The sequence below is a fragment of the Pleurodeles waltl genome, chromosome 8 (assembly GCF_031143425.1).
Source record: "Pleurodeles waltl isolate 20211129_DDA chromosome 8, aPleWal1.hap1.20221129, whole genome shotgun sequence".
NCBI classification, from domain to species: Eukaryota; Metazoa; Chordata; class Amphibia; order Caudata; family Salamandridae; genus Pleurodeles; species Pleurodeles waltl.
Genome location: NC_090447.1, coordinates 742,987,001 through 743,012,982, shown reverse-complemented (window position 1 = coordinate 743,012,982; position 25,982 = coordinate 742,987,001). Strand labels below are relative to the sequence as shown.

At 43.4% G+C, this 25,982-nt stretch overlaps 1 protein-coding gene across 2 annotated transcripts in view; it reads left to right on the top strand.

Annotated features, from left to right (window-relative positions):
• Positions 1–25,982, top strand: part of LOC138250265 (coagulation factor X-like) — a 431,870-nt gene that overhangs the window by 281,458 nt on the left and 124,430 nt on the right. For both annotated transcript variants that reach the window (XM_069204952.1, XM_069204953.1), the window contains 2 exons: positions 4,698–4,835; positions 13,547–13,632. In XM_069204952.1, the coding sequence (XP_069061053.1) occupies positions 4,698–4,835; positions 13,547–13,632 (224 nt within the window). The remainder of the gene's footprint in view (positions 1–4,697; positions 4,836–13,546; positions 13,633–25,982) is intronic.

The following is a 25,982-nucleotide window of genomic DNA, read 5'->3' as shown; positions in this document are numbered from 1 at the left end:
TTTATGGCTCCTTTCAGATAACAGAACCTAGCAGCACCGAAATGTGAGGCAAAAGTGTTTTTTTGCCACATTTTGAGGTTTGCTAAGGATTCTGGGTAACAGAACCTGGTGAGAGCACCACAAATTACCCCATCCTGGGTTCCCCTAGGTGTCTAGTTTTTAGAAATGTCCATGTTTGCTAGGTTTTCTTAGGTGCCAGCTGAGCTATAGCCCAAAATCCACAGCTAGGCACTTTACAAAAACCAGGTTCATTTTCTTTGGGAAAATGTAATGTGTCCACATGGTGTTTTGGGGCATTTCATGTTGCAGGCACTAGGCCTACCCACACAAGTGAGGTACCATGTTTATCGGAAGACTTTGGGGAATGCTGGGTGAAAGGAAATTTGTGGTTTCTCTCAGATTTCAGAACTTTCTGTCACCGAAATGTGGGGAAAAAGTGTTTTGTATGCCACATTTTGAGGTTTGCAAAGGATTCTGAGTAACAGTACCTGGCGAGAACCCCACAAGTCACCCTATCTTTGATTCCCCTAGGTGTCTAGTTTAAAAAAATTCACAGGTTTGGTAGGTTTCCCTAGGTGCCTGCTGAGCTAGAGGCCAAAATCCACAGCTAGGCACTTTGCAAAAAAACAGGTCTAATTTCTTTGGGAAAATGTGATGTGTCCATGTTGTGTTTTGGGGCATTTCCTGCCGTGGGCACTAGGCCTACCCACACAAGTGAGATGCCATTTTTATCACGCAACTTGGGGCTGGGTGGAAGGAAATGTGTGGCGTGTCTTAGATTCCAGAACTTTCAGTCACCGAAATTTGTGAAAAAAGTGGATTTTTTGCCAAATTTTGAGGTTTGCAAAGGATTCTGGGTAACAGAACCAGGTGAAAGCCTCACCAGTCACCCCATCCTGGATTCCATTAGGTGTCTAGTTTTGAAAAATGCACGGGTTGGGTAGGTTTCTCTAGGTGCTGGCTGAGCTAGAGGCCAAAATCCACACTAAGCACTTTGCAAAAATCCCATCAGATTTCAATGTAAAAATGTGATGTGTCCATGTTGCGTTTCCTGTCACGGGCACTAGGCGTACCGACACAAGTGAGGTACCATTTTTATCGGGAGACTTGGGGGAACACAGAATGGCAGAACAAGTGTTATTTCCCTTTGTCTTTCTCTACAGTTTATCCTTCCAAATGTAAGACAGTGTGTAAAAACACACGTCTATTTGAGAAATGCCCTATAATTCACATGCCAGTATGGGGACCCCAGAATTCAGAGATGTGAAAATAACCTCTGCTTCTCAAAATCTTATCTTGTGCCCATTTTGGAAATACAAAGGTTTCCTTGATACCAATTTTTCACTCTTTATATTTCAGCAAATTAGTTGCTGTATACCCGGGATACAATGAAAACCCATTGCAAGGTGCAGCTAATTGTTTGGCACTGGGTACCTAGGGTTCTTGATGAACCTACAAGCCTTATATATCCCCGCAACCAGAAGAGTCCAGCAGACTTAACAGTATATTGCTTTTGAAAATCTGACATCGCAGGGAAAAGTTACAGAGTAAAATGGGGAGAAAAACTGATGTTTTTTCACCTCTATTTCAATATTTTTTTATTTCAGCTGGTATTTTCTGTAGAAAACCCTTGTAGGATCTACACAAATGACCCCTTGCTGAATTCAGATTGTTTTCTACTTTTCAGAAATGTTTAGCTTTCCAGGATCCGGCATTGGTTCCACACCCATTTCTGTCACTAACTGGAAGAAGGCTAAAAGCACAAAAAATAGTAAAAATGGGGTATATCCCAGTAAAATGCCAAAATTGTGTTGAAAAATGTTGTTTTCAGATTCAACTCTGCCTGGCCCTGAAATCTGTGTAGATGGTGATTTTAGCACTGCAAACCCTTTGTTGATGCCAATTTCAGGGAAAAAAACACGTTGTTTCTTCTGCAGCCCTTTTTTTCCCATTTGTTTTTTCAAAAAACTAAATTTTAGCTGTATTTTGGCTAATTTATTGGTCTCCTCCAGGGGAACCCACAAACTCTAGGTACCTCTAGAATCCCTCGGATGTTGGAAAAAAAGGATGCAAATATGGCATGGGTAGCTTATGTGGACAAAAAGTTATGTGTCCCAAATAGCCAAAAAAAGTCCTGGCATCTGAGGGGGAAAAGGCCTGGCAGCGAAGGGGCTAAACCCCCTTAGTATGTGTACAAGTTGTGTGTGTAAAATCCTCAAGAATCCCATAGATGTGTGCGTTTTAGGCAAAGTGCTTGCAGAAATTTAATTTGCACGTGGAGCAAAAGAGAAAAATAAAACGTGACTACATACCCAAATGCACATTTCCAGAAGTGCACATTTCCTACTCCGTTATACTTCAGAAATGTATTTGAAGTGAGTGCAAACAAAGCTCAGTATCTGTTACGCCCTCATGTCAAATTTGGGCCGGGCTATATTGGACCGGGAGTTCTAATCATATATAATTGATTTTGTGAACAGAACGTGGATATTGCCTTCCCTGCTGCCAACTACTATGGATGTTTTCTTTCGTAATTGTGATAATTATGCAGTTATATATATCTATATTGCTTTTCCTTTGTTGTATTGCATGTCTTGCTATATGCTTATTCCCGCTACTTTGTTGTGTGAACGTGCAGCCCTATGTAATTTATGAAATTATATATATAATTTAAAGAATAGATTTCTAGGAGGGATTGCCCTGGAGGTGCCTGTGTATCTCTAAAGTATGCCAATATATGTGTGAATCGTAGGTGGGATCAAACAATGTCTAGAATTGTCGATCTCTTTATGCATAGGAATTTAAAGATGAATATTTAAAAAGTGATATTGTGGTGGTCAGAACCCCAGCTGTTCTCTTGGTGAATCTCCCACTCAGATTACTCAATAACACCCTCATTACAAATTAGGCAGAATAGAGTGAGGAATTTACCATACAGTAACTATTACTACCTGAAGTAAGCTGTTTAGCGCTTGTGGTACATATCTCCTATTTTACGTTTTTAACCTGTAAATGAGGCAAAACACGCTGAATCAGTATTTCACACATTAAATTCCGCATTTTTTACTGTTTTACGGAACTTTTCCTAGATAAATTTCTGCAGGCTTGACCTACCACAATCTATCAAAGGAAAACTGTGAAGATGTGATAATTACCCCATCGCCTATAGCTTCGATACCTGTGGAAACAAGCATTATGGGCTTGATTATGAGTTTCCGCCTGCCAATCCAGACAGAGTGGTTGCCACTGTGCTGGCGACTTCACCAGCAGTCCCATTAAGACTTTCCTGTTGGGCTGACTGCTGGAAACCAAGGTTTCCACCGGCCAGCGCAGCGGGAAAGTGGCAGAAGCATTGTCACCGGCTCGTAATCGAGCCAGTGGCAATGCTGCCGCCCAAAGGGGGAACCAGCACCCTCGTAAAGCATACTGTCTGCACAGTAGACAGTGCGCTTTACAAGGGTGTTGGGCAGGGGGACCCCTGCAGTGCCCATGCCACAGGCAGTGCAGGGTCCCCCCTGCTGCCCCCTGCACCCGTTCTCCAGCCGCCATGAAAATGCTGGTGGAAAACTAGGTTGTAATCAGCAGCTGATTCCAACCTGCCTTGAAGTCAGCCTGTCGCGATCTCCGATCCCGGTGGAGACGGCGGTAGGTTGGCTACCCGCCAACCTCGCAATGTGGCAGTCGGACTGCCATAACCACAGCAGTCAGACAGCCACCGTGAGTGTAGCGGTCTGAGGACCGACAGATATGAACTTAGGCCCTTATTCTTGCACTGAGAAGGAGGGCCTAAGGAAGCTTGGACTTAGATCTACCTAGAGAATCACAGTTCTCTAATACGTGCTAAGCCACCTTTTTGTTATCAGCCAACAATCAGAATAATTTTTTCTCTAACTTGTTTCCCTCATAAACTCCAAGAAGTTATGGCACTCCTTTTGGCCATGAAGAATTTACTTAAATAGGGTCTATATGGGTCTTCCTGAAAATCTGATTGATTGCATGTAGCGTTCACACTGTGAGTCACACTCTATATGGCATAAGATTCAGGGTTTGTGTCACCCAATGATTGCCTTTCGGATACATCAAAATAAATACACTGCTTTGAAATTTTACAGCATTCAGGTGTTAATAATATTATGGTGTGTGTTGGGTGGGAGATACTTTAGAGTAAACACAATTTTCAAACAGGGTTTTTATAACATACAAAGCATATCTAGAGCGTCAAACAGTGTTACTATCAATTCACTATACAGGCCATATATAATTAGTGTTGATCCATTTTAATTGGAAGCCAAATTGTGTCCCACATATAGCCAAACAAATTAAAAAGGGGCAATGATAAGTGTTCGTCTTCTGAGGCGCTGGTGCAATAGGTGATTTATGGTGAGATCTGTACTGTTTTGTAGAGGAAGATGGCCTAGTAATAATCTTTACATAAGTGCATTAATTCTATTACTTCTCGGAACGCTCATTTACAGACTTGCAAAAACATCCTCCTGTCTTGGGAGGGTGGGCCTTCTTCACACTCTAAGGACTGGGGAGAAGAGCACCTATGATAGAGTAAAGTAGCCTTCATCAGAGGTTGAACTATTGTGGCTCTTGCAAAGCTGGTGGGACGTATACAATGCTGGTACATTATGTTTGTTGGTTGCTAATCCACAACTATTGTTTGTTAACCTAATGTACATTTTTTCTTATAGTGATCTTTGAGTACTGCAATGTAAACAATGGTCAGTGTGAGCAGTTTTGCTCACAGTCGAAGGAAGAAAAACGAGTTCAGTGTTCTTGCACCTCAGGCTATACCTTGGGAGCAGATCAGAAATCATGCAACCCTAATGGTAAGAAGACAGGTTTTAATTTCACATTCTTATTACGCTGAGCTTTCTGTGTTTGGAAGAATTTCGGTAAAGTGTGTTCAGATCGTTAAGCATCTCACTTGTTAAAGTGTAAAGTTGTTTTGTGACAAATTTTTTGTAAAATCGTAAATTTTTGTCAGCTCTGAAAGTAGCGATATATTAAGATGTAGAAAAATTTCGAAAAATTGGGAAATAATTATAATATATTTTTTCACTCTCTAAACAAACACGAGTTGTTAATCAGGAACGGTAATGAAAAACAAGCCTTAAAATGTAATTTTCCCACTATATGTATGTGGAATTAGAATAGTAAATACACACTTCATTACGGTCAATGGCCGGTCCTCATAAATATAGGTATGACATGTTTTTTGTGTGTGTGTGTGTGTGTGTATATATATATATATATATATATATATATATATATTTTACAATAAGTCAACATTCCTCAGAAAAAGTGGTTAAATGCTTATCATTGCACATCTGGCAGAAAGTAAGTCCCGAAATATAGTATCAAGAGTACAAACATATATTGGGTGCCAACCTGGTGCAGAAACCCAACCACCACGGGTTTCGAAAATACACAGACACATAGGCGGTAGCAGAGCACCGACTACGTTAAGTGCTGTATGGAACAATATGCAGAGTCTAAAAAGAGCAACCAGGGCACTCCATGATTAATTATTTTGTAACGGATACTTTAATCCTTAGCGTTGCAGTATGTGAACAAAAATACAGAGATGTACAAAGTCCATGTAAGCAATTGAATATACGTGAGATCGGTGATAGCCAACACGTGTTTCGTCCTCACGGACTTCTTCAAGGCTGTAAACAAAGACAGATTGGAACTCTTTTACAGAGAGAATGCTCCACTACCAGCCGGTAGGTACATATACAAAGCGTTCATTTATGCATATTTTAACATGCAACGTGGGCCAGAGAAGAGATACCCATAAATGTTCCAAGGTGTAGTTCAGAGTAGAAACACTGTATAGGATGTGCACAAGAGGAAAAAGGGTGGGAGACGGTCGTAGACAGTATTGAATGGGAGAGTGACTAGCCACCACAAGTGAATAAATTGTGATAAAAAGTGTGCTGATGTATATAAAACAGGGATTGCAGAAAGTGCCCAACAATGTGCATAAACTATAGAAAAATGGAAAACGAGAATGCCCGTGGATATCTTAAAATACCTTAATGGTTCTATAAATTCAGGAAATGCAAAGTTCCAATATGTAGTGAAAGTAAAGCCATATCTGTAAGGGGAGTCCAAGAAAAAAGAGAAGCACTTGTAATACAAATGCTAAATCTACTGGTACTGCGCTGGTGCTAAAGTGGAAAAGACGGAAAAAGAAGACCTACCCGGAAAATTGTGATTTATGTGTCCGGATAAGGGAGGGTCCTTCGTGATATCAGGGACCGATAGTACTCAACAGGGCATAAGACTACCCCAAGGGGTGAATCCGTAGTTTGGGATACACACTCCGTCTGAGGTCTCAGTAGACCATGTCTGCGAAATAGAGCAGAGATCTAGGAAAAGAAATGTGCCGACATGAGAGACACAAAAGAACCACATTTACAGTTGACTAAGGGAAATACCTAAAAATTAAAATCCATGGGACGCGGTCATACCATGAATTAGGTCGTAGATGCCAAATACAATGAGTAAAAACTAGGTACCCGATTAGACTAACTCGGGACCACAGGAAGGTGTACACAGAAGAAAGAAATCGATACTATCGTTACGAGTATGTTCCAGCGTTAAGGACCTCGGTGTAAGGGGTTGAATAAGGAGTGACCAAGAGAAAATAGTCTGAGGTCCCGAGTTAGTCTAATCGGGTACCTAGTTTTTACTCATTGTATTTGGCATCTACGACCTAATTCATGGTATGACCGCGTCCCATGGATTTTAATTTTTAGGTATTTCCCTTAGTCAACTGTAAATGTGGTTCTTTTGTGTCTCTCATGTCGGCACATTTGTTTTCCTAGATCTCTGCTCTATTTCACAGACATGGTCTACTGAGACCTCAGACGGAGTGTGTATCCCAAACTACGGATTCACCCCTTGGGGTAGTCTTATGCCCTGATGAGTACTATCAGTCCCTGATATCACAAAGGACCCTCCCTTATCCGGACACATAAATCACAATTTTCAGGGTAGGTCTTCTTTTTCCGTCTTTTCCACTTTAGCACCAGCGCAGTACCAGTAGATTTAGCATTTGTATTATAAGTGCTTCTCTTTTTTCTTGGACTCCCCTTACAGATATGGCTTTACTTTCACTACATATTGGAACTTTGCATTTCCTGAATTTATAGAACCATTAAGGTATTTTAAGATATCCACGGGCATTCTCGTTTTCCATTTTTCTATAGTTTATGCACATTGTTGGGCACTTTCTGCAATCCCTGTTTTATATACATCAGCACACTTTTTATCACAATTTATTCACTTGTGGTGGCTAGTCACTCTCCCATTCAATACTGTCTACGACCGTCTCCCACCCTTTTTCCTCTTGTGCACATCCTATACAGTGTTTCTACTCTGAACTACACCTTGGAACATTTATGGGTATCTCTTCTCTGGCCCACGTTGCATGTTAAAATATGCATAAATGAACGCTTTGTATATGTACCTACCGGCTGGTAGTGGAGCATTCTCTCTGTAAAAGAGTTCCAATCTGTCTTTGTTTACAGCCTTGAAGAAGTCCGTGAGGACGAAACACGTGTTGGCTATCACCGATCTCACGTATATTCAATTGCTTACATGGACTTTGTACATCTCTGTATTTTTGTTCACATACTGCAACGCTAAGGATTAAAGTATCCGTTACAAAATAATTAATCATGGAGTGCCCTGGTTGCTCTTTTTAGACTCTGCATATATATATTTTAATCTCTTTATTGTCGTTGTGTGGCTGAAGCCGGAATCGTGCCTTCAATTGGACTTTCTCTGTGGTTGAGAAATAGAAAATAGCATTCTATACTGCAACTGCATTCCCTTCTCGATGAAAGGAGTGCACAGATGAACCAACCGCAGGCATTAATCTTCTGTAGACGAAGGGACAAACGACCCTTGTAAAGACAGTGTTTTATGCAATGGAATCTTTCCATAACATGGCTGCTTAGATTGGATGCATGTTTGCATCCAGCCCTCAAAAAGCCTAGCCTCTGTTGCGTCCTCTTGCGTCCTTAATAAATAAAGCTATTGTTTCTGGTTACTTTACGTGGCTACGGAAGGAGGCAGTGATCAGACCTCTTCTAAAAACACCCAATCTTGATGATAAAGATCCTAAAAAGTACCGTCCGACCTTACTACTCCTCTTTCCTGCCAAAATTCTTGAGAAACATCTCAATGGCCATTTAATGGAGTTTGTTGAAAATCAAGTACGGTTGGACATATCTCAGTTTGGTTTCCAGAAACATCATGAAACCAAAACCACACTGGTTGCAGCTATGGACCATATTAGGCGGTTGGAGGATGAAGGGCAAGGTGCAGCGCTAATTCTGTTAAATTTGTCTGCAGCCTTCAACATAATCTTCCCTTTTCTACTGGTTGAACGCAACGCCTACAAAAATTGGGTATTACAGATCGGGCTTTGGTTTTATTGTCCTCCTTCATTAAGGATCACTCTCAGAGAGTGATGCTGAAGCAGTATTACTCAGATGCCTTTTCTTTGCCATGTGGAGTACCGCAGGGCTCTTCTTTGAGCCGATGCTGTTTAGTCTGCATGTTTCTACACTTGCAATCCTTATTTGTTCTTTTGGACTACACGCAATATCATATGCTGATGACACACAGATCCTTGTGTCAATCCCTAAGAACGTGGCAGCTACAACAGATAACTTCTCTTGCTGCATGCATGCAGTGCAGATTGGATGGGAAGAAATGTTCTCAAACTCAATGGGGAAAAGACCAAGGTGTTGCTCTTTGGGGTCCATTCCTCGATTTGGAACGACAGCTGATGGCCGGGCACTTTAGGTACTCTCTCTGTTCCTGCTGAAAAGGCCAAGAATCTTGGGGTGATCCTTGACAGCAAACTTTTGCTTAATGGACAGGCCAGTTGTACAGTAGCGACATGTTTCTGATTTATAAGGAAACTAAAGAAAATGTTTCCCTATATCCTTCTCTCAGCACAAAGGTGGGTGGCTCTGGCACTGGTCATGTTCAGAATGGATTATTCCTATGTCCTATATCTGGATTCTAGTATCGGGACTCAGGCAAAATTGCAGGTAGCTCAAAACGCTCTTGCTAGGGACATTCTTGACATTCTGAAGTGCCTTTCTGCTGCTGCAGGACTGCTTGAGCTGCAGTGACTCCCTTTTAGTAAGCAGATTAAGTTTAAAGCTACCTGTATTGCACACAAGGTTCTTCACCAAGAAAGTCCAACTGGAACCAGGGAGATGTTTCACTGGTACACTCTAGGCAGAAATCACGATTCCATTTATCGCCCTCTGGGTATCTTGCCTAAAGTTCGGAAAAAGAGATGGGGCAGAGCCTTTTCAATTGTCTCTGCCAGACTCTGGAATTCCGTCCCCCATTTTTTGACCACGATAAATGGACGTTTGCCTTTTAGAAAGGCACTTAAGATGTGGTTGTACACTATTGAGGCAGTTCCTACTATCATATGTAGATGATTTGCCATCAGCCTGTATCTGACTGCTGTGACTATAGTGCGTTGATGCCTATGCATAGTTGTTGCACTTTATAAATGTAAGTCAAATCAAGAGTAGGTTTTCCACAAAGGGGCAAAGTTGTATTTTCTAAATGTCAGGCCTAATGAAAATCTATTATTATTCAGCTATCCTGCCTTAGCCCATGGCTCCTACATTTTGGGAAGCTCCAGCATTTCTCATGTGATGACAGCACTGGAACATGAATTAAACTGGATACTGGGGGGGGCAGATTTACTAATATTTGGGGCAACGCAGCAAGACAACTTATTGCGATGCATCAAATGGAGAGGGCAGGGACGTACCATATTTACTTTTATAAGTCGCATTCCTCCTCTCTCTCTGCTCTGGAGCACTTGTGGCAGCCAAGCACCGATGCAGGCACCCTTGCACTATAGTGCTAGGGTGCAAGCGTTACAGGCAGGATTGTTTTTGTGCAGCAATGGGCACCTTCCTGCATACATTCAATCCTTTGAGGCATTTTTCTCTGTCTGTGTGTTCTGCAGGATGCAGCAGATGCGGAAAGAGGGAAAAACGGGGAGAAATAAACATATTTCTCTTTGTTACACCTCACCTATGAAGGCATAGCATTTTGACACATTCGTAAGGTTACTGGTGTTAGTAAATCTGAGACTGCACCAAGAACCGTGGGTGGATGCATGGGGACACCCAGGCTCCACCCATGGAATGTCTTCCAAGCGCAGAGTAATCCAAGGCAGTGACTTGTGCTGCCTTGCAATACTCCAGATTTACTATGCCACAAGAGCCCCGTAATGTGGAAATGTTCAGCATTGTGGAGACCGAGAGAGCATGCATCTACCAGCTAATATGACTGGTATGGATATGGTGATGATGATGATAGTACAGGAAGTTGTGTTTCCCAGCAACAATCCCACAGAAACCTGTCCTAATTTCATGAACAATGTCTTGTTTAGACATTATGGGGGTCATTCTAACTCTGGCGGGCGGCGGAGGACCGCTGCGGTTATTCTGTGTTTCCCGCTGGGCTGGCGGGCGACCGCCAGAAGGCCGCCCGCCAGCCCAGCGGGAAACCCCCTTCCCATGAGGAAGCCGGCTCCGAATGGAGCCGGCGGAGTGGGAAGGTGCGACGGGTGCAGTTGCACCCGCCGCGAATACCAGTGTCTGCAAAGCAGACACTGAAATTCTTTGTGGGGCCCTCTTACGGGGGCCCCTGCAGTGCCCATGCCATGGGCACTGCAGGGGCCCCCAGGGGCCCCACGACACCCCATACCGCCATCCTGTTCCTGGCGGGCGAACCGCCAGGAACAGGATGGCGGTATGGGGTGTCTGAATCCCCATGGCGGCGCAGCAAGCTGCGCCGCCATGGAGGATTCATGAGGGCAGCGGAAAACCGGCGGGAGACCGCCGGTTTTCCTCTTCTGACCGCGGCCAAACCGCCGCGGTCAGAATGCCCTGCGGGGCACCGCCAGCCTGTTGGCGGTGCTCCTGCCGACCCTGGTCGCCGGGGTCAGAATCACCCCCTATGCCCTTCACAAATTTTGGCATCAGTTGTCAGCCAGTTACCTTTCTGTTTGGTATTGATTCAACAAGCTGAAAAGTGAACTTTAGATTTTTGAGAAAGACACGTTATAATCACAAAAACATATGTTTTGTCATAGAAATAGAGAGGGGTCTCTGTGTGTGAAAAAATGTTTTTTTGAGGACAATAGCCCTCATCCACCCGAAAGTGGTGTGCTTCATCACTGGGATCTCTCCTCACACCAGAACCAATGGAGAGGAGCTCAAGTGTTTTGTTTTAAAGATGAGGGCCAGGTATGGGTGAGAGGCACAGCTAAATATCTGTTATTAGTATTATTGAAAGGGGGCCGTACATAGCTAGTTGGTTTGTGAACTCCCACAAGAACCCCCTTGTGTTTTGATGTTGCTGCCTTATATTAAACAGAACCCATTACTTCTAAAATTCCCCAAAAGCCTGTGCTTCAGTAGGCTTCAATAATAGAGGTATGTAAAGTACCCATTTTCTGTCAGTACCCCAGTCACATGCCCAAAATCATTAGTTAGATGCCTCATTTTCAGTAATAAAGTAACTTTTATTAGACATGGTAGTGCTTGGTAGTTCTTCTATAGAAGAAAGTGAAACAAAACAATTTGAGGGTCATTTACTTTGTTGTCCTGTTATGCTTCACTGTTCGCAATCACAGTTTGCTCCTCAGGTATCGCTACGACATTTATCTCTGTGCCCAAGTCTGAAGTTGCACATTCTTTTTTAGTCTCTTCTCCTGCCATTGCTTACTCTTCTGACTGTGATTGCCCCGCTTCTAAGGTAAAAAAGAGAAATAAGGTTACAAACTAGGATACGCAACATGCGTTCACTTGTTTCACAATCATATGTGACACTCTTGAATCAGAAGGTATGCAGGAATGTCCCTTGCATGGTGTGTTCTCCAGCCCTTGATGAATAATTGCATGTGAATTTGGTATTGTGACTTTTATTTTGGCCCTGGTGTCACACTAATCTAATGTATGTAGACAGGCCTAGGGTTGTCCCTGACAATGGGAAGACTAAGGTCTGGACTGTGGCCTGGAGTGGCGAACCAAGCACGCCCTTATGGTTGACAGAAATAGGAAGATCTGATACTTTGGTCAATAAAGATTGTGAGGGTATTGACTCCAGAATCTGGTAGGCCTCTGGATTTCTGATATGCAATGAAAGAAATGTATGGCGATAAAGATACAGACTAATATGATGAATTTAATATAAAGTACCTTTTATTGCTTATTGAAAAAAATCTTTTTATACTATTTTGAAAATAATTTGTACATACATTTCCGATTTTAAATGAATTGGATGACGTGTGCTACTATTTCCCCCCCAGTTGGCTGTCCCTCAAATAAAAAAAAAAATCTGAGCCATAATTGATTGCAATACATTATGTTGTCTGGAATAATAATGCTGTGTGTTTTTCTAAATACATTGCATGGTACATGTGCTGGTCCTGGCAGGTCATACACAGCCCCAGGGCGGAACCATTTACATAAAGGGCAAATTAACAGTTCTCTTAATGGCAACTTTAAAAGTAGCACATTTATAAGCAGGGCTTTGTATTGTCATGAACAAAGCCTTTTTATGTAGTGCACATTATATCAAAACAATATGGTGTCCGCTTGTACATGTTGGCTGGCGTGGCGTCATATTACCAGTGTAGTTTGGGCAAGGTGACGTTTTCCATATAAACAGAAACACACGAAAAAGCTAAAAGTTGGTGGTTTAGGTCAAGTTAGATGACATCACAATTTTTTTTTTTTTTTTTTTGCAATCAGTAATATTCATGTGCCCCCACTAAAAATCTACTTTAAATGATTTGCTTTCCTTTAGGTCTAAGTTTATATTTTAGCGTTAACTTATTCTGCTGCATTTAGATCAAATAGTCTAACACTCTTCTTTGTAAATGTTCGAGGTAAAGCTTTTGATTTCTTCAATATATGTGTTTTGCCCGTTTTGTCAGGGAGAGATTCACTTATCTTATTTTCACAGTTAATGAATGCCCTTGGAACCACCTTAAAAATAATGGTGCGGCTGGTAAGAATACAGAATAGCAAAGCTCAAATATGGTTAATCAAAATGTGTCACTGCCACGATAGGAAGTACATTTTAAAAAAATCCCCTGTACTGTGCTGTCTAAAAGAAACATTTGTCAAAAGCTTCAACGTTTGCTATTAGCAGGACATCGTGGTAAAATCAATCGAAAGGTGCTCTGCATTTATTTGTAGCTACCATATCATATTGGCTTAAACTGGTTAGGTGTGATTTTAATAGCATGTTAAGTTCAGAACGTTTTTGTTCACATATGTGAATTTAATGATGTAAGTTTGTAAAAAATATTAGTCTTTAAATTTAGATTAAAGAAGTTTACATATCAATCACAAAGCATTTGTTTACTTTTTCGAGATCGTGTTTTTAATGTAAATAACAGTTATTTCCCTGTAAAACAAGCAATATACAGTTGGTATGATCTAGAATGTGTCTTGTACTTTTTCAGAGCGATTTGTGTGTGGAAAAGTTTATAAAAGAAGCGCCGAAAGATCAAGAAGTGCAAGCAGTCGTTCGGAAGACATTGCCTTCGGGGTAAATTGTTATTATTTTTTTATCTTTGGGCAGCTCACATGACAGATATGTCTTCAAAGTGAAGGCATGTAAAAGGTTCATTCGCAGCTCATGTCCTGCACACGGCCAGTTTTAGGGGATGCTCATATCTGCACAGGAGCTGAGCTTTTGGGGTTGGGGAAAGGGTGACGGGGGTGTTTCAAAGTAACCTATAGGTTTTAAAGCACCTGCTGCTGAGCTCCTTGTGTGTCCAGCAATTTTCAGGCAACAATAAAAAAAGTCAAGATAACTTTGGTGATTAATGTTCCTGTAGGAGAGAGAATGTTTTGATTTTCATAAAGTAGCACAAGGGGTTAATATGCCTGCTACAAAAGAGCGTGTACTATGCAGATCACAGAACTGTATTTTTACTTGGATTTTTAGTGGGTTACAGCTTTTGTTCCTTGTAGTTCATAAATTACAATCCTAATACAGAAAAGTGACCCCTGAACTGTCATCAAAGAGCAGCCTGCAATCTGCATGGTATAGGTTAGGTTATTTTTCTCCCAAGGCATTCAGTATCCTAATGTTGCTAAATAGGGTCAGTTTAGGTAGAGATGCATTCTTATCAGTAAAGGCAACTGCAACCACTGTGGTACGTTTTAAACCTTGGGTTTGTGCTTCTCCAGAACAAACACTCTTTAAAGATACCGCCTACACACCTTGTAAACATCATTGTCTTATGAAACATTTCTTATAAACTGATTTACACACGTATGATCATTGTCTCTGTATAACATGTTTGTGATGTGTCTGTAAAGTGCTCTGTCACCCTACTCTGACATGAGTACTGAAATAAAACAAGGAAGTGCATGTGAGAGGGGCTATGGAGAAATGAGGGGCACTTTTGGAGTCTTGAAGTGAAGGAATCCATGGAGAAAGGGGACATTAAGCAGGGGTACATCAGTGCTAACGCCATCCCTGGTCCTGCACATTTGAAATGTAAATATCCTTAACATAATTGTGCTCGTGTGATAGCTCTGTATAAAGGCTGCACAAAATAAAAGCTAATCAGTGGCGGCTCTGCCGCTAGGGCGGAGGAGCATCGCCCCCGCCAGCAACAACTGCTGCAATTCCTTTCCCAAGAAAAGGATAATAAACCATGTTTATTATCTTTTCCTAGCAAAAGGGGCAGGGCATTGGGGTCACGAGCAGTGAGGGGAGTGCACAGAGCACTCCCATCAGAGCACATGTGTGTTTGGCCGGCCGTCTTGGGCCGGCCAAACACACATGCGCAATAGGCTGCCTAGAGCTTGCATAGATTCCCAGCCTGCCCTGCACCAATCCTGACGCTGCTTCGAGCAGCGTCAGGATTGGCGCAGGGCAGGCTGGGAGCCTGTGCCTGTGGTGGCGTTGAGGGAGAGGAGCGGCGCGAGGGAGGGGGTAAGTGTTATTTTTTTAGTGTATATTTTATTAATCCCTCCTCCCCCGTGCTCTACCCCTCCTGCGCGCCGCCCCGCCCCCGTTACACCCGCAAACCATGACTGAAGCTAATCCAATTGAAATAAGATGCGTTTGTAAGGTCAATTATCATCTTTTTACCACTACCACTAGCTATTTCTCAGGCCTGATCTGTGCTTCTCTGTTTAGCCCCAGAACATAAGAATTGACTATGTCTGAATGTCCAGCACTGCATACACTGTTCTCCTTTAACATGCCTCTTAATTTGAGATGCCCTCATCCCACTACTCTGACCAGCAATGCAGCTAGAGAAAATTTAATTTGCAGTTTGTTAGGAACAAATAAATACAAATAGTGCATGCCCTTCCATGATCTGATGGCCTGGGATACAGGTTGACTTTTGCAGGAAGTTTGGTAATGAATGAAGGTGTTTGCCTACTTCTATATTTCCTAGCCTATGACCAAGGCAATGGAAGGCGGTCTTCCTGATGGCAGAGTAATTGCTAACACCACTAAATCAAATCAAATCAAACAAGCTTTATTGGGCTAATAACAATTGCCATAAAAGCACAATAAATAAAACAGACAGATTAAAAGGCACTAGACAATCCATACAGTTACAAATACATTAGACCTCTACACATAAGAATATCTGTAAATTTATGTTCAATTAAAAACCCCAAAAGATACACAAAAGATATGAATAATACAGATAATCTCAAAACGACATACTTTTGCAATGACACGCAGCTGCTTTTAAGAATTTAAGAAACTGCCTATAGCGCAGCAAGCCTCTGCACGTGGGAGTGACTCCAGGTAATAAAGAGCTGTCTGCATTGAATAAACCCTTGCTGCTTCAGAACTGACCTTAGGTATCGCTCTCTAAGATGCTCATATTTCTCGCAAAAAAAGCAAAGCACATCAAAGTCCAGTTTGAAAACTCTTATGTACAATCTAGAATAGCAGAAGAGTCATATTAAGGGAAAGATAGAAGGGCCCTCATATGGACGGTCTGGAATCTCATCAATAAATTTCTCTCCCAAACGTTATTGACTCAGTGGAACACTACCCATATGATGAAGCAGAATAAATTATTACAAAATACTGAACCAAAGATTTCAGTAATTCTGTGCCCTCTCTGTCACTGTTCCTTCTTTCCCAGTAGTTTTTCTTCACTCAGTTTTTATCTCTGTTAGTCATATTCCCAGGTGTAAGTAACAGGTTTAGCTAAGCCTTTAGTCACATTTTGACATATTTCAACCATGGGATTTTGTGACTGTAAGTACAATTCAGACAGCCCTCGATAATCTCCCTGTTAAGGCTAGTTTTATCATTGGTCCAAATCGATAGCCGGGGCCTTAATGGAGCCAACCTAACTCCACCCTCTGCGCAGTTGTGCCCCAACTCTTTACATTGGCGTAACAAAGGCCCAGCAGCCCCTGTCCTGAGCTGCAGGGGGCCCCCTCAGCACAGTACCCTGGCCTGAGAGCTCCAGTGGGAGTCTAAAGAGGGCCCCCTACATGTTCTGTGCAGGGGGGATCCCTCAAGTTTTGTTACACCCCTGGCTCTTCATACATGATACAATAAGAACTACAGGGCGGTATCCCAAGAGTTTTCAACAGAACCTATTTTCTTCAACCTGTAAGGAGACAACTGGTCCATATCCCCAGATAGGTACCCCATAAAACAAAACAGGCAGACACTTGAGGTTGTATGTTTCCAGCATCGCCAGGATGGGCTTAGAGTCTATACTCCTGGCAAATCGAAAGCGAGCCCTCATTGCTAACAAGAATCTGTTGATCTTATTTGTCAAACACGGTCTCCAATTACATCAGGGGTCGAATGTAATACCCAAATATGGAAACTAAAGGTCCTTTCCAGCCGCATTGCCTTAGTAAAAATGGGTCTAATCGCCAGCGGACGCTTTCTTACTGCCATGTAATGTGTTTTAGTAAAATTTGCTTCCAGTTTGATGCTGTCTATAAAGGACATACATTTGTTAATTTATTTTTTTAAGGACAGCTGGAGTCCAAGCAATTAGGATGGCATAATCTGCACATAAAAGGGCCGGCACAGTAGAATTCTTAATTTTAGGGAAGTTACAAACATGCAATACAAGGTAATCATGCAGTCTATTAATATATGATAAAAATTGGTGCGAGCACACAACCCTGCCTAACACTTTGTTCCAGTCTGAATGTGTCAGAGCACTCACCCCCAAGACCGAAGCGAACATAGGCAATGGGATGAAGAGCTCCAAGGAAGTCAATAGGTTCCAGTTCCAGGCCTATGTCCCCCATGGTATCCCTTAGCAGTGATCAGTTAATGCGATTGAAGGCTGAGCTAAGGTCGATAAATGCCAGATACAGAACCCCACCCACCCTTAGACTTGGTGTATTCCTGGATTAATAATGTAAGGTTCAGGCTTTGCTCAATTGTGCCTAAACCTTTTCTTAACCCATACTGAACAGATGTAATAATACCATTAGCCTCAGACCAGCTCATGATTCTCTTCAAGACTATGGGCCAGATGTACAAAGGTTTTTACCCATTCTGTGTCTATGGGAAAAAGTGTTCGTACATATGGCCCTATATGATCCACTATTTTTATAAAAGAGTCCAACGTAGAGATGGGTCAATTGCACCCTGGGTTTTGCCAACAGCCCTTCTTAAAGACAGGCACAATAATCCCAGATTGCCAGGAGCTAGGTAGCTTGGAGTGTACAGCACAATTAAGGACACTGGTAATGATAGGGGAACAAAAGTCTGATCTTGCCTTTGAAAGATCCATCTGTACTCCATCCGAGCCGGGGGCCTTATTTCCTGGATTGGATACAATAGCTAGATAAACTTCTTAAGCAAACAAAATAGTTAGCAAATTACTATTGAAGCATACTTCCCTAGATGAGACATCCGCTGAAGTGAGCCCATACATGGATTTAAAATCGAACTGTCAGCAGGGATTTTTGTACCTAAACTTTCCATCTGTTTGATAGTGGGGTCACCAGAATGAACAATCTTCCAAAAGCCATCGGTATCATCTGTTTTGGGCAGGCAATCAATAGGCTATCCCAAGTGCCCTTTTTAACTTCTTGCTTCCTTGCTTTAAGTTTATATTCCGCTCATAGTAAAGAGATAGCAGCACTACTCCTGGGAGACCTGTTGAGGCCAACCCTTTTGCACTTGTTAGCAGCTCTACAGATGCTGTTAAACCCATTTGGTTCAGATTTAGAACTGGTGGCAGCAGATGTCAACAACAAGTGTTTAACAATTTCCCCCAAAATAAAGAATGTGTCAATCGATTCCTCATGAACAAGCTGAAATTGGTGCTACTCAGCCTCACAAATAAAAGGGAAAAACCATCAGCATGCCACTTAAGATGAAGCCCCTTGTCCAAAGACCTAATACCTAGAGGGCCTTTAGATTTTGGGGTGTCTATAGGTACCTTACAGGACATGGTATTAGGGTTGTGGTTACCAGCACAGTTCTCCATTGTGCCCCATTCCACAATGGTCGATATCAAGGTACAGGAGATGAAGATAAAATCAATAATACTACCTCCACCCCTTCCACAAATTTGAGTGCCAACATACCCTAATACTTCAATGTAATTGACTAACTCATAGTTGAGCAACGTCCTATAAAGGTTCTCTCCCCAGCAATCATAACCAGCTGAGACTTAGACCCATCTTTTAGTGCAAAAGGGTTTTGCCAAGTAAGATTTGCATATATTTTAGAGTTAAAATCGCCTCCCAAAAGGATTCTAAAACAATTATCCAGGAAGGAACATTTGTAAATGAGAATGCCAATAACCTTAAACAAAATGACAACTCTATCAACCTTTTCCGCTTGATTTATAGTGTTATAAAAGTTGATTAGTAAATAGTTAAAAGTGGCGTGATGAACAACACAAACAATCTGAATGATGGGGTGTGCGCATTTTATTGGAAATACCTTAGGAAATAAGGTGGAGGTAAATAAATAGGCCAGTGTTACAATGTTTACGCTGGTCAGACCGGCAGAAACTGTGCCACGACATTGGCCTCGGCTCCCATAAGGAAGCTAAGGCCAATGCTGTTGCACAGTTGCACCCTCGGAATGCGCACTGTGCGCATTCCAAGGGTGCATGCATGGGGCCCTGCACTGCCCATGTCGTTGGCATGGGCAGTGCAGGGGCTCCCCTGTGGCCCCCAGCACTGGCTTTCCACAAGCCTTTTCATGGCAGGGACCCCGCCATTAAAAGGCTGGCTTAAAGTGGACTCATGATGAACTCAGCGTTGCCGTGACTGACCACGACTCTGACTGCTGCCACACCATCGGGATCTGTGATCCTGGTGGTGGTCCCCTGGCGGTCCGACAGCCAGGGTTCTAATCTGGCAGTCGGACTGCCAGGATTGCAGTGGTCCAACCGACACCGCAGGTTTGGTGGTCATGAGACTGTTAAACTCATGATGACCCCCTAAGACTAAGATAACTAACTCAGGGACCATTCCAACCAAGGATACTCGTTCGGCTATAGTAGATTTTATACGGAACCATTAATGGGGCATAATTAGGCTGCTGTAAATCCATTTCAGACAGACCTGATGATGGCACGTAACAATTACACATCTGTACAAGCTCCAAAAAAAAAGCCTCCCTCTCTCTCTGTGTTAGGAGCCTCAAAATAACAACTATGGCAAATTAACAGGGCTGGTAGAAGAAGCCTAAGGGTAGAATGCCAATATCTGACCCAGATCCAATCACAGCCCACCTTTACATAAGATTCTGTGTGCCAAGTTTGGAGAGCTACAATTAATGATCACACAATCCCCGGAAAACACTTCTTAGCAGGGCCAATCCGCCCCCACCCTCCTAACCAATAAGATGTAGTCTCATTCTCAAATATCAAAACTGGCACACTTAAGGAGCTAATGAAATGCTTTGGACCTCATTACAAGTTTGGCAGTCGGACCGCCAGGCTGCCATGTTGGCGGGCCTGAAAAGACTGCCATTTTGGCGGTCTTACAGACTGCCCTATTATGAGTCATACAGGCAAGACTGCCGTCCGACATCCAAAAAAAGCATACCGGCAGTGACGCAGAGGTCTGGAAATAGGCATCCTATTTCCAGCCCCGGCAGCACAGCAACCAACCACTGACCCTATTATAAGCCCAAAGACACAGTGGCAGGCACCCATGGCAGTCTGAACCACAGCGGTCAACGATCACCCAAGTAATACACAACGGCACATTGGCTGGATTTGAAAACAGCGCAGCTCGCACACATTGCCACAATGCACACAGCTGCAAAGGACACCACAAAACACATCCCTTCAAACACCACCATCATTTGCATTTACACTGCAACACACACAAGCAAGCACGACCTTTGTACACAGAACAGATATTAGGCACCACCTTTTTCTCACCATGTTTTTTCACACCCAGCACACACTTTTCTTCAGTCACACCCTTTTGCACTACCCCGTCTTTAGTAGGTCACTGCAACTCTCCTAAATTTTAAGTAAAACATTTTTTTCCACCAAGCCACGCTCCAAAAATCCCTGTGTCACAGATGAAAAGTAAAAAACCATGGTGGATAAAATCATAAGAGTACAGCCACCATTGTTTGGAGCACAAGTCCAGCACACTACTCTCAGTAGGAAAATGGAAATGTGGGACAGGATAATCAACAGAGTGAATGCTGTAGATACCACCCTGCACACAAAAGAGGATATCAGGAAGAGGGGGAACGACTTCAGGGGAAAGGTCCATTCCCTGGTCTTCAGGCACCAGCTGCAGGCCAAGAAGACTTGTGGTGGCACACCTACTCCACCCTTACAACTCTATCCCTGGGAGGAGCAGGTCTTGGCCATCCTGCATCCTGAGGGCTTAACAGGAATACCTAAGGGAGTGAAGTCTGGTAAGTCACAACACTAAAAAGGTCACCAAATTGCAATGTCATGAATGCTCGCTGATCATTTTTTGCCACCTTCACTGCCACTCCACTCACCAGCACAGTGGCCACCTGTCCAAAGACCCCTGTCTGGCATCTCACAATTGAAGTGAACTCACCTGGGGGATCAACATCTGTGTATAGTGTGTGCATTACAGGGAGTTACATGACTACAACTTCCAGCGACACTGTTCTACAACTCCAAACACAAAACCAGTGTTTCCTTCACCAAATAACCAAGTTTGTCAATTCCCAATTGAAGTGTACCCACCTGGGAGGATAATATTTGCCCAGCGTGTGTAGAACAGGGACTGACATGACTACAAGTCCCGGCAGGTACTGTTTCTGTCACTCAAACTACCAGCATATTGCCACCTTCTCCAAATCCCCTTGTTTGTTAACTCCTAATCGCAGTGTACTCACATGGGTCGATAACAAGTATATTTTGTGTACTAGAGTGAGTGACATGAAAGCAACTCCCAGCAGGCGCTGGTTTTCCAACTCGAGCCGCCAGCTCAGTGTGTTCATGTCCAAGGAACCCTGTGTCTTAACTCTCAAATGAAGTGTACTCACCTGGGATGATAACATTTGAATAGTGTGTGTAGTACAGGGATTGACATGAGTGCTAAGGCCAGGAAGCGCTGTTACTATCACTCCACTCACCCAGCCCTGTGTCCTCTTCACCAAATACCCTTGTTTGCTAACTCCCAATTACCGTGTACTCACCTGGGAAGGTAACATTTGTATAGTGTGTGTACTAGAGTAGGTGACATGACTGCAACTCCCAGCAGGCCCAATCTATATAATTCCAAACATCAGCACAGTGTGTTCTTCTCCACATACCCTTGTTTGTGAACTCCCAATTGAAGTGTACTCACCTAGGAGGATAACAAATGAATAGTGTGTGTAATACAAGGACTGACATGACTACAACTCCCAACAGGCACTGTTACTCTTACCCAAACACCAGCACTGTGTGTCCTTCGCCATATACCCTTGTTTGTAAACTCCCAATTGACGTGTACTCACCTGGGAGGATAACAAATGAATAGTGTGTGTAGTACAAGGACCGACATGACTACAACTTCCAACAGTCACTGTTACTCTTACCCAAACACCAGCACTGTGTGTCCTTCGCCATATACCCTTGTTTGTAAACTCCCAATTGAAGTGTACTCACCTGGGAGGATAATATTTTTATAGTGTGTGTACTAGAGAGAGTGACATGACTGCAACTCACAGCAGGCTCTGTATCCGTAACTCCAAACACCAGCACAGTGTTCTCTTTTCCAAAGACCACTGTACCTCAATTCTCAAATGAAGTTACTCTCCTGGGGAGATAACGTTTGTCAAGTATTGGGGAATAGTGAATGTGACAGGACTACAACTTCCAGGACACACTACTTAAGTGACTCCAAACACCAGAACAGTGTTTTATTCTCCGAAGACTCCTGTGTCTTAGCTCTCTATTGACATGTACTCACCTGAGAGGGAACCATTTGTTTAGTTTGTGTAGTACATGGAGTTACATGACAGCAACTCACAGGAGGCTCTCTTACTGTCACTCCAACCACCAGTCCAGTGTCCTCTTCTGCAAAAAACATGTTTGGGAGCTCACACATGAAGTGTGCTGACCTTGGGATATGACATATATCAAGTGTATGAAGTAGAGGGGGTGACATGACTGCCAAGGCCAGGAGGCTCTCTCGCCAACTCCAAACACAGGCCCACTGTTTACTTGTAGGAATACCCTTGTTTGTTAACTCTCAATTGAAGTGCACTCACGTGGGATGATAGCATTTGTATAGTGTGTGTGTAGTAGAGACAGTGACATGACTGTAAAGCCCAATAAGCCCTGTTCCTGTAACTCCAACCACCAGCCCAGTGTGCACTTGCCCCATTGCATCTGTTAGTGAACTCTCAAATGAAGTGTACTCACCTAGGAGGATACCAATTGTCAAGTGTTGGGAAGCAGAGGGAGTGAACTGACTGCAAAGGCCAATAGGCCCGGTTTCTCTAACTCCAATCACCAGCCCAGTGTGATCTTGTCACAATGCATCAGTTAGTGAACTGTCAAAAGAGGTTTACTCACCTGGGAGGATACCTATTGTCAAGTATTGGGACGTAGAGGGAGTGACCTGACTGCAACTCCCAAGAGGCACTGTTCAAGTGACGCCAAACAGCAGAACAGAGGACAAAAACCCTTGCCTGCTAACTCTCAATTGAAGTTTACTCACCTGGGAGGGACCAAGATACAGATCATGCTCAACTCAGAGATGTACCTGGCCACCTAGCTCCATCTTGAACTGCTAAGTCATGGTGAAACTATTGAGGACAGGAAGGACTGCTCACCCAGTGTGCAACAAAAATGATCCACAAGAACTCAAGAAGCATCAACAGAATGGTATTGGCAGCAGACATAGTCACAATGCACTGACCACATGATCACTCCAATCACATATACAACAAACTCCTGGGTCTGCCTGAATAACAATCAACTAGGCCCCAAAATGGTCAAAGCCACATCCTGTCTAGCCACTGTTTTGCCTGCACTGGCGGCAAGATGTAATTTCCAGCCTATCCTCTCAAGTGCTAATGACCTGCACAATTCAATAGCGGCTTGACTTTAATGGAATTTGCATGCTTCACAAATGTCAGGTCAATACAACCAATAGCATGGGTACCTGTCACAATAGGATAATCTGCAAATCAACCATGTAGAAGAGCTGTGCAAAATGCCACTGTGAACTTTTGGAAGTAGATGTCACAATACAACCAGTAACAGTGTATTTTTCACATCAACAGGTCGAGCTGCCACTGGCCACATGGAGCCCACAGAAGAGCCTGCCACTACCCTCATGGATGAAGTCCTTAGTGAAGAAGATACTCCTGGATGTCTGGAAGTGGAGGATGGTTCAGGCCCATCTGGACAACCTGGTCAGAACACAACTGTGTGTCGCACTTTGGCCACATCAACACCTCCTAGTCCAGTTACCTCAACATCACAGGCAGCCATTCGCCCCCCAACCTGTGGCCCTAGGTCAGTGGCAAACATCTTGTGCCTCCCAGTCCAGGATCCTGAGTCACAGTAACATGCCTTAGACAATGATGGTCCTGGAACCAGTGCTAGGGGCACCCTGTGGCAAGGGTACAGGGCCGTTGGGGTAGGGTGCATGGGAGGGATGTAGTGGGCCTTTGGGGAGAAGCCACTGGGGCTGTTCCTGGCCAGGACACCATCAGCCATGTCTTGGGGGTCTATTAGGAGTCCCATAGCATGATGGGCCAGGCACTTGCAGAACTCTGGAAGATCAAGCAGCTGCAGAGGGACCTCCATAGGGATATGCTTGAACAGTGGGAGGCCCACAATACCAACATGGCCTCCCTAACAGGGGTCTTGAGGGACATTAATACCACCCTGATCAGGGATCATTAACCACGTTCTACCCCTTCCTTTGGCGCAGCAACACCTGGCCCTTCATTGGTGCCAGACACCAAAAGGGAGGCCCTGTCAGGGGAAGAACCCACCACAGACGCCCCAGTCTCAGTAGCAGTAGATCACCCCACGCAAGCGGGGTTGTCTAGCAAAGCCTCCAGGAGGTACGGATGGCAAAACACCCATCACTGCCAGCAAGTGACCTCTTCCCAAATTACCTTCTTTGTGCCACATATTTCTCTGTTGACTGTTATTCAACCACCTTCCATTTCCTATGGGAGGAGTACACTGGACTATTGACTGACAATTGTGTGCCATCTACTCCAATGATTTTATCCACCTTGACTGAAACCGTTACTGTTCTTTTCAACCATGCACCAATTCAATTTTCTAAGCTCCATTTCCAATAAATCCACCTATCACAAAATTATTGTCTGCTTGCTTTTGTTCCACATTTTGTAAAGTAGAAATGTAAGACCATGTGAAGCAAATGAGGAAGACACAAGGTACTAATGCAAGGAGGTACAGTTTCCTGTTAAGGATTAATAACTACACACACAAATACATTGCTACAAGTGTCTGGTCACATCAAACATTGTATTTCACTTGACTGCACATAGGCTGTCTGTATGTATAGACTGTCTGAACCAAGAATGGATGATGCATATTGTGTCAAGGTGGATTTACCAAGGTACAGCCCCCCCCGGACCACAGAAGGAAGGGCCTTGTCAGACATTGTCCTGTAGAATAGGCAAACAGAAAAGTGAATGGTGTCACCAGCTTGAACCTTACCACACACCAAACAAAGTAATCCAACATCACATTAACCAAGGTACAGACCGAGGGCAGTTCAACAGACCCTCATCACAGGTCCATCATAATCCAATGACCATGCATCTGGTGGTATGACACAAACATATGTCAGCATTGTGGCACAGGCACTGTGGCCTGCAATTATGAAGCACCTCTACAGCTACATTCAGGTCATACAAGAAGAGTGCTTATCCTATGTGAAGGGTAAATGCCTGGCTTGCACTTAATGACAACATGTTTCCTGGCCACATGATCACACACATGATGCAACCGGCCCAACACAGCACAATGAACAAGACCAATGTGCACTTCTGATCTTCCACCCAAACACTGTTCAAGCTGCCTTGGCACAGGTCTCATACACCCCAAGTCTGTGACCTACATTAACTGGAACAATCCATGTCTACTTCCCACATTGGAACAGCATCAGATACCTGCCAATGTTACAACTCTGAAATGCCCACATGAGGATGTCATGGTGAAGGTACTGGACAAAGACAAAACAAGGAGTATAGGCTTGAAACATTTCTTATTGCACAATTCATATGGCTAGCATCTTGAAATGAAATTACATTGTAATGAGACTAACACAAACAATGTAGCTACATCAAGGCAGGGCTATGTCAAAGGCTAACCCTTCAAGCGCCCTTTGGCTGAATATTGCAGAGCATTAGCTCCCCTGTTTTTGCCAAAACACTCTACTCCACACATTCTGATAACTACAGTTCTTCGTACAGTCACAGTCATT